We start from the raw sequence: 10249 nt of genomic DNA on the forward strand, positions 1-10249 counted from the left end.
TAAATCTTTTAAGTCTCTGGATTAAAAATTACATATATGTAAGTAAAGGGGGCAATTTTATTTTCTTCCGATGATCTCTATGGGGTATTGTAGCCCTAAGAAAATTTGCCTGGGAGTAGAGTGAGATTTAAATACAATATCCAGAATTCACCCCACCACCACTGTATGATATGCATTCTATTGGTTTATAGGTCTTAAAAATTCATAAATTCCTATTCACTGTCTACTGAAAAGGATATGAAAGTCCTAAGGCTGTACAGACTATGGGTACTAAAATGATTTTAATGAAAAAGACAGTTTCTTATAAACCAAACGTTGCATATCACTATAGAACATATGAACAACTTCTACTTATTTCTGTAATTATGCACTTTCACATTAAGTTTGATTAAAAAAAGAAAAACAATGAACATTTACTGTCCTTAAGTTGAATTTTAATATTTAAGAAAACAATGGCACATAACTTTTAAAATTAAAAATAGTTTTTACCTGGTACAGGCTGTCTCTCACTCCATTCACTTGTGATTAAAATCTCTAGGATTTTTATGTGGTGTTCAGTATTATCAGAGCTGCAAGAGATGGATCAGACAGTAAGAATTAGGAAAAATGCAGAAGCTTACAACAGAATTATTCAAAAAACATTGGAAAAATTTACAGCAATGCCCTCCACATTAGAAGTAAGGTCAGAAAATTAATTCATTAAATATAGTTTTGCATATATTGAACCCATATTGACAGTACAAAATATAATAAAGATGACCCATGTACCTTGCTAGCTGGAATTTGAAAAGCAGAGGGCTGAAAATTTCAGCCAGAGACCTTGCATTCAAGAGATTTTTGCTGGAGGCTTGACAAACTCTGAGGAAATGTTTGAGCAAATACTGGAGTGTGAGCCAATACTGGGGAGGTATATTTGGAGATCTGATGAGTTTCTTCAGCAACTGAGCGTATTCCTCTGAGCTCTGCACTTCTGCAAGCAAAGAGACAAAAGGCTCTTGATATCAGCACAGGAACATTTAACAAGTAAAAAGAAACTACATATGACTCCTTCGGAAGCATCAATATTACAAGAAAAAAAAGAGTAATTCTGTCCCTCATTAGTGCTGTAAGACTTCTTTCTTCTTTTGAAAAAAGTGAAATGCTCAGGGAAAAGTAAAGAACGAGTATTTAAAAGTCAAATGGAAACAGATATGCATTTTGGTAAAAACCACAATGTGTTCAGTGTGTACTGGTAGAAGTCTGTCTTGTGTTTAGTGTTACACATGATTGGGCAATTCTGAGATGCACTAGATAAATCTCACAGGTGCTGTTCTAACTTTGAAGGTTACCAGTAACAACATCCTGTCCTGAGATATATAACAGAATACTTGGCCCACATGCTGAAAGCCTATAAGCTGTACTTGTTTGAAACAACCACTGTAGATGATGAATCTTACGTGCATGTATTTCTCACTTTATAATCTGCAACTCCCAACATACCACAGAACACCATGACCTCTAATAGATTTACTCTGTCAGCACTGATAAAAAGTTAAAAATTAGCTTTCTGCATACAGATTAGTCCTTGATTTCCCCCCCCAGTTTTTCTATAGTCATTCTACTTACTAAAATGAAGAGAAATATGTTATCCCTTACATTTTCCATTATGTTTACATAAATAGCTAAGTAAGTAATCCATGTCTAGGTCTGAATTGAAGTAACTTTCATCAGAAGTGGTGAAAGTATGTATGTTTTCTGAGGTGCTGCCAGGTTGTGCACAATGTTCCCTGTTCTGTGGGTGACAGCTGGACCACTGGATATTCAGAATCTCAATAAAAGCTGTTTGACATTTGAAATAATCTGGTAATTGTACCTTGAGCTACAGAAATCATATCACTGTAAACAGCTGCTGGAATGATGGGATTTGGCAGATCCAGGAGATACCTCTTCAGAGCATCTGATAAAGTATGCACATCAAATGTCTCTAAATCCAACGAAGAGGCATCTAAAGGGAACGAGCAACAAATTTTTAGACATTAGATACTGGAAAAAAATATACAGCCTCATAATATTAGGGCTTTATACCAAGCCAAAACTTCTAACTTATACCTGGTTTACGGGGAACAACTTGTAAGAAAGAACGTAAGATACCAAGAAACATCTCAAAGATGAGGGACATACAGTGCTCAACACCATGCCCCAGCCTTCAGCATGTGATGAACCAAACAGCTTTCACAGCTGTGTGAGGCCTTCTGTCATATACAGTGCAGGGCTGAACTCTAGTGACTTGCTGCATGTTGGCAATGTTGTGGAACAGCAGAATATTTTTAACAGGTCTCTGTTTTACCTGTAAATATTTTGTGTAAGAAGTAAGTATTAATCAAGGGTTTGGGAAAATGCAGCTTCTACACTGGCAGCTAATTCTATTAGGACTGTCAGCCTCACCTCTGTGTCTGGGAAGATCACAGAACAGATCCTCCCAGAAGATATGCTAAGGCACATGGAGGACAGGGAGGTGATTCGAGACAGCCAGCATAGCTTCACCAAGGGGAATTCCTGCCTGACCAACCTAGTGGCGTTCTATGATGGAGTGACCACATCAGTGGACAAAGGAAGAACTACTGATATCATTTATGTGGACTTCTGTAAGGCCTTTGACACGGTCCCCCACAACGTAGAATCACAGAATCTTTGGGTTGGAAGGGACCTTTAAAGGTCACCTAGTCCAATCCCCCATGACCAGGGACATCTTCAACTAGATCAGGTTTCTCAGAGCCCCGTCCAACCTGACCTTGAGTGTTTCCAGGGATGGAGCATCTACCACTTCCCTGGGCAACTTCTTCCAATGTTTCACCACCCTCATTGTGAGAAACTTCTTCCTTAAATATATATATCGATACATTCCTTAAATAACATCCTTCTCTCTGAATTGGAGTGATGAATTTGATGGGTGGACTGTTGGGTGGATGAGGAATTGGTTGGATGGTCACATCCAGAGGGGAGTAGTGAATGGCTCAATGTCCAGATGGAGATCGGTGATGAGTGGTGTCCCTCAGGGCTCCATATTGGGACCAGTGCTCTTTAGTATCTTCATCGATGACACAGACAGTGGGTATAAGTGCTCCCTCAGCAAGTTTGCAGACAACACCAAGTTGAGTGTTGTGATGGACATGCCTGAGGGACGGGATGCCATCCAGAGGGACCTGGACAAGCTCGAGAAGTGGGCCCATGTGAACCTCATGAGGTTCAACAATCCCTGGGCAACTTCTTCCAATGTTTCACCACCCTCATTGTGAGAAACTTCTTCCTTAAATATATATATCGATACATTCCTTAAATAACATCCTTCTCTCTGAATTGGAGTGATGAATTTGATGGGTGGACTGTTGGGTGGATGCGGAATTGGTTGGATGGTCACATCCAGAGGGTAGTGGTCAATGGCTCAATGTTCAGATGGTGATTGGTGATAAGCAGTGTCCCTCAGGGGTCCCATATTGGGACCAGTGCTCTTTAGTATCTTCATCGATGACACAGACAGTGGGTATAAGTGCTCCCTCAGCAAGTTTGCAGACAACACCAAGTTGAGTGTTGTGATGGACATGCCTGAGGGACGGGATGCCATCCAGAGGGACCTGGACAAGCTCGAGAAGTGGGCCCATGTGAACCTCATGAGGTTCAACAAAGCCAAGTGCAGGATCCTGCACCTGGGTTGGGCCTACTCCCAGTATCAATCCAGACTTGGGGATGAAGGGATGAAGAGCAGCCCTGATGAGAATGACTTGGGGGTACTGGTGGATGAACAGCTGGACATGAGTCACTTGCAGCCCAGAAGGCCAAACGTATCCTGGGCTGCATCCAAAGAAGCATGGCCAGCAGGTCGAGGGAGGTGATTCTGCCCTTCTACTGCACTCTGGTGAGACCCTACATGGAGTCCTACATCCAGCTCTGGAGCCCTCAGCACAGGAAAGACATGGACCTGTTGGAGAAGGTCCAGAAGAGGCCACCAAAATGATCAGAGGGATGAAACATCTCTCCTATGAGGAAAGGCTGAGAGAGTTGGAATTGTTCAGCCTGGAGAAGAGAAGGCTCCAGGGAGACCTTATTTCATCCTTTCAGTACTTAAAGGGAGCTTCTAAGAAAGATGGGGAGAGACTTTTTAGCAGGGCCTGTACAACAGGACAAGGGATAATGGTTTTAAACTAAAAGAGGGCAGATTTAGATTAGATTTAAAGAAGAAATTTTTCACAGTGATGGTGATGAAACATTGGAAGAAGTTGCCCAGAGAGGTGGTAGCTGTCCCATCCCTGGAACCATTCAAGGTCAGGTTGGACAGGGCCCTGAGCAACTTGATCTGGTTGAAGATGTCCCTGGTCATGGCAGGGGGGTTGGACTAGATGACCTTTAAAGGCCCCTTCCAACTCAAAGAGACTATGATTCTATGAAGTCTGATTAACAACTTGGGGCTCCAAGTCTGTAAATATTTATGTAAGTCAAAACAAATATATACATGCAGAACTGTGTGCTTCGTGTTTTATGCAGCTGTTAAGATTTATCTTGTAAAATCTGGTATCCTTCCAGGGTAGTTATGACTTGGGCTAAGGTTTGGGAGTGTCACTTAAAAGACTACTTGGTATCACTGGAGCAAGGAATATAAGTAGCAAAAATAGAAATAGGAAAATACAGAAATGGTTACTTAAAACAAGCAAGATTAGGATTCATCTTAAAACATGAAACTCTGGTGCAGTAAAGTCCTAAATGTTTACAAACATCCACATTTAGTATAAGAATTTAAAGGTATTAATGCTGACCAACTTTCTAGGCTAGCCAAGTCCCCTGTAAAATAACTCCTGTACCTATTTGGCCAGTTTAAACCAAATTCAACAGGGAGGTAGAGGAATCAGATATGTGGTCTCTCTACATGTACTGTAAAAAAAGGAAGTCAAATGGGAGTAGTGAGAAATGTAGTGCTCCTCCACCTCCTTTCTATTTTCCCCAAAGGAAAGCTTGCAATATGAGCTCAATTCTTATCAGACACCAAAGAATTTAAATGAGAGAAGAGACACTATGAATGTCTCAGATGATAAAAAACTTGCAGTGTGGATACGAATTCTACAAGAGCAATTATGTGTCAGAGAATCCAACCACAAGTACAGAAGAAATAGTTTTCATTAGTTTTATTGCTCACAGGATGTTTTTAATTTCATAAGCCAAGTTAAATCCTGGTTCTTTCAGTGTTGACCCATTCTCTGAAGTATATCCCAAATTATTATAATGAATACATGAGTAAGAATAAAGCTGTGGTACTCTGCAACTCTTTGGGTGTAATGTCATAAACAGACCTGAACTCTTCCATCTGCCAAGCTGGCCAGATGCAAGTCAGCTTTGACTTTGGAGCTAGACAGCACTGTGTTGAAGCTAACAGGCAGTTATCCAAATAATATGGAGAGCATTTTAACCATAAGCAGAACAGCACACTAATGCAGTTCACAACTTTGAGACCAAAGCTGACTGTGCTCTCTGAATTAGCACTCTGCTAATTCAAAGAGAGTAGGTGGAGGAAATGAGATCTGTCTGTATCCATGTATCTGGATGCCTACTGCACTGGCTCTGTCCTGAAAGATTCTGATCCTATCTTAAAGAGAACTCAGAAAGATACACTTTTACTAAAGGGTAAAGTCCTGTTTTATTTTCTCAAACCTAATTACATTTTAAATAAGAATACATGTAAACCACAAGTTCTTGATTTCAGGAGATAGATGAACCTTTCACAAAAGTACGCTTCAGTTTAGAGACGTAAAAAAGGATTTAGATAAATTAAGAGATACATTCATATTGGTGCCATAGAAGATCTGGATTTATCTGGACTGAAAAATATAATTATAATACTAAAAATACAGCTTAGGTTGTTAGCACCATGGGTGTATCTCCTCTTCCTGCTTGTTGCACTCATACACTTCACTCCTACCATGATCAGCAGAGGACAGGGTGCTCTTTCGATTTGAAGGAACAGGCAACTCATAGTATCGTGTCTTGTTCATTTTGTTAATATTTGCAATTACTAAAAATGAAGATAGCTAATTCACAGCTTGAGTTTGCTTCCTTTGTCCCTTTGGTGACATGGCATGTAACGAATTTCATTTTCTGGTCCTTGTATTTTTGTGCTCTTTTATGAAAGTGGAAGCTCACACCAGCTTGCAAAGGTGTGGCCAAGCACTCATTCTACACTATCTCCTGATCTCTCATAGTGCAGCTGAGTGTTGCCATGACAGTATATTCCGGCCTGAGTAGAAATAAAGAGTACCAAAAAGAGAAGGAAATATATTTCATGAAACTTGAATGGCTATGTGGTCTTAGTGGTGTAGCTGCATTTTACTGTCCAAAACCTGAGAACCCAGCCTACTGCAGCAACATTAATTCAATTCTTTCTTTCCCTTCCAGCATCATCTCTATAGCAGGCAGGGAATGTGCAGCTATTGCTTCTCCACCTACTGGACCAAAAAAATGCACACACAGAACTGTATATAAATAAATAGCCATTTGTTTACAAAATAATAACCTGCAGCCTTATAGGAGTAGTGTACCTTCATCTTGCTTCTGAACAGAACACCTTGTTTTCCTCTGTACAGCTAGGCTGTCAGTCCTTGAACAAGCAAGTGACCAAGAAACAATTAAAATCATTATGCTTGGGAAAAAAAACACGCAGTGGAGACATGAAAAAAAGACAACCTGAAAAACATCTTTCCTATTAAGTGTAAAAGCTAGAAATCGTTTTTGCTTATTCTTTTTTTAATACTGTATTATTCAGAACCAGCACATATATATAAGCTTAGTAGGGGAACAAAGAAAAGAGGAGCAGTCTGACCACAAAATCTGTCTAGTGCTTTAAGGACGAGAACTGTACTTACCACATTCAAGAATTTGTCTTAATTCTGCTGAGCTGCTTGAGCCTTGTGTTCCATACAAAGTTGAGCACTCCAGACCTTCAAAACAAAATTGATGGGATACATTAATATTCCAGTGACTGTTGCCATGACATAACATACTTCTGTTTTCTTCAACCAAGTACTTACATTGTAAATTAGCAACATACTCCCATCACGATTCACCTACCACACTAAAGAATGTGATTGCTTTTTAAGGCTCTAAGACACCTCTTTCTAAATGCCAGACTGCTGGGTCTGCTGAAGGAGTTGGTCAAGGAAGATCAAAGATGCCACCAGCCCCCAACATTCTGTACAACCTTCCATGGATTGGCTGTAGAAGGCCAGGACTAGGAAACAGATTCACATACTCCAGGGAAGAAAACAGCTTGCAGGAGCAACATGGGAGCCAGACCTTCCTTTACACCCTACATGCCAGCTGGAAACATCAGGTGTTTCAGGGGGAGCAGTGAGCAATCTAAGTCAGGCCACCCCACAGGAATGGGTCAGGGACATGACAAAAGTTACGACATATCCTAATTAGCTTTAAAGATTTAACTGAGACTTCTACATTACAAGTGTGCCTAACCTTTATCATGCCAGGCAGAAAACAGAGACAGAGAGCCCCTTCTATGGGACAGGTAACCCTTAGGTCATCTTTGATTATCCACAGAGCCCATAACCTCACATGTATGTAGGGTGAGTGTCACATCACAGGTGTGAGAGAAAATGTCTGTATATGTCACATAATATGTCTGATAATCCACCTGAATAAAGACACCAATACTGTGTTTTCATGTGAAAGATACTGTTTACAGCTTACCTACTTCAGAGAAAATAGAGAAGGCACAAGGAAAGTCCCCATACCCGGGGATGCAGAGCACCAATAATTTAATAGTATGAGTATCCTTTCCTGGAAGCAGAGATTCCTTATGCAAACTGTTGCTAAATACTGTTATATTGTCCCTCCTCATTGATTAGCAAGCTCCTACTCATTCAGGAAAGGCTTATTGTCTTTTAAAGTGTCAGAGCAGTATGTGAGAACCTATGTTCCCAAGCACAGCAGTGCGAGTCTGATCACAACACCACTTTTCATTTTGCTCCCAGGCCACTGAATGAGCAGGACCCACTGAACCCACCAGGACTATGAAGGTGACATCAGAGGAAGAAGCAAGAGGAGAGAAATCGGGCAAAAGAGGAGGGACATAGTAGAAGAAAATGATGTGAGACACATCAACACAGGAAAGCAGGAGAGCAAAAAAACATAAAAATAACACTGGCTGGCTCTGCATAGAGCAGCAATAAAGAACTAGCTCCCAAAGCATAAAAACAGTTCTTGTGACTTTTCCATATTTAATTCTTTTTTTTTTTCTTCCTGCTTTGGGGCAAAACATTACCTGTTTGGCTGTATATCCAATTCAATGTTATGATGGCATTTCCATAACCAACTTAAGATGCTTACTTGTTAGAAGAAACAGAGCAATACCAAACCCTTCTCCCCTACTTTCAATAATACTTATATTAGTTCAGTTATTAAATGTCATTTGAGGCAAGCTTTCGTTTTGCTCCTACAGTCCAAGTAGCCTCTACTTAGCAGAAACCAATGCAACAAACCTTAAATAAGATTACTTTGTATCTGTTGAGTAATGTGAAGCATTAGCAGCTCTCGAAAGAGAAGATGCCAGCTCTCGGTCTGATTCTGCAGTCTTGGCTCACATGAATAACAAAAAACCGTGGTGCATCATTCTTCAGCCTACCTTTCTTTTCAATTGTCTCTACTATCTTGATAAGAATCGGTGGAGCAACATCAGGAGGTGCAAACTGCTCCGTAAGATCTGGAAGTGAAAAAGCTGTAAAAGAAAAAGAAGAAAAATAAGCCAAGCTAGAGTTGAATGCAATTCCTGTTTATGAAAGTCATGACACATAATGGAACCAGTTAATTTTAAAGTATGGAACAAACATCCCACTTGTCAAGCCTAAACAAGAACACTCCACAAGTAAGCAGAAAGCCAAATTAAAATGATGACAATTACATTTTTATAGCATTTTCTTTTAGGGACCCCAGGCAGTCCTAGAATCACTCTCTATATTGCCGAGGAAAAGAAAACACAGTAAAAGTTTGCAGTCTATGGAAGTTCAGAAATACAACGCAAGGAAGAAAAGAAAATATCTTTTGGTCTGAAACATTTACATCCAGTGTGCACCAGATGAGGGAGCTAAACACATCACCATTTGGCAATTGCCGATCCCCTGGGTAAAACAAACCTATAAAGGCCTGAAATATCAGTAGAAACAAGTTTTTCACACTCATACAAAAGTTCAATAGCTTCTGTTTGTTTTCAGTTTTCAAGCATAATACTATTAACAGTATTGTTTTCTTAAAGTAAGAATTTTCTTTTCTACAATGACTGACTAAGAATAAATAGCAGTATAATCAGAGAGGGACATTTTACAGATTCAAACAAAGTTGCATATGGATTTTACACAAACTTTTCATGCAATCCAGTTTCTTCACAGAGAGAACATACTGTATAAAGGAATGTTCTGGCTCTGTGATGTGAGGGATGATCTATCTCTAAGCGCACTATTTTTGCCAAAAGAGTAATTAAAATTCAGAACGGTCCCGTTTAACTCTTGGAAAGCAAGAATTTTTACATAAAGATATTATTAAACTACTGCCAGAAACTTCTGGAATAGTTTGATGGATTGTCATTGATAAACAAAGCTTAATCACTGAAGTAAAAGTTGCCAGTTGTCTCAGTGATGGTGATCTCTGCCCAATTAAACTCACCACAGACAAATAGAGACCAATTCTTAAATGCACATGCACATATGTGCCTGCATGCATATGTATACATACATGCACGCACATGCACACACCATATTTCTAGAAGACTGAAACTGAACAAAATTATAAGGATAACTAAGTAGAAGGCAAAAAAGAAAAAAAAAAAAAACCCACAACAGCAAAATGTGAATAGAGAGTTTTTAATGAAAAACTTTGAGACAGCCAAAAAATTACATATACTGCAACTGAGAAAGAAAAAGCAAACAATTTTGGCTAAGAATTCACCGTATTTTGGAAACAACAATTATATAACTTTCTAAAAATGCAAGCAACTTAAAAGTGGTAAGACAGCAAGGAAGGTACAGAAGAAGTTTCGAAGTGCAGAAAACTGAAGGGAGAAATTAAAGACAATAAATAATAATTATTTACAAACTAGTAATGGAAGTGGAGCATACTGGGATGCTGAGACATGTTCCTTGCAAGAAGAAGCAGAATGATGGTATGGTAATGATAGAATACTTTCCAGTCCATTCATAACTGAGAAGGACATTAGAAAGACATC

At 39.5% G+C, this 10249-nt stretch overlaps 1 protein-coding gene across 1 annotated transcript; it reads right to left on the bottom strand.

The window, feature by feature from the left end:
- Positions 1–489: 489 nt before the first annotated feature.
- Positions 490–8749, bottom strand: LOC104624401 (phosphatidylinositol 3-kinase regulatory subunit alpha-like; the record flags this gene model as incomplete). The annotated part of the gene is made up of 5 exons (XM_010291763.1): positions 490–569; positions 769–970; positions 1853–1984; positions 6885–6959; positions 8657–8749. Coding segments are annotated over 5 exons (582 nt in total), but the record flags the coding sequence as incomplete, so codon positions are not given.
- Positions 8750–10249: the final 1500 nt, after the last annotated feature.

The sequence above is a fragment of the Phaethon lepturus genome, unplaced genomic scaffold, assembly GCF_000687285.1.
Source record: "Phaethon lepturus isolate BGI_N335 unplaced genomic scaffold, ASM68728v1 scaffold14597, whole genome shotgun sequence".
In the NCBI taxonomy this organism is placed as follows: domain Eukaryota; kingdom Metazoa; phylum Chordata; class Aves; order Phaethontiformes; family Phaethontidae; genus Phaethon; species Phaethon lepturus.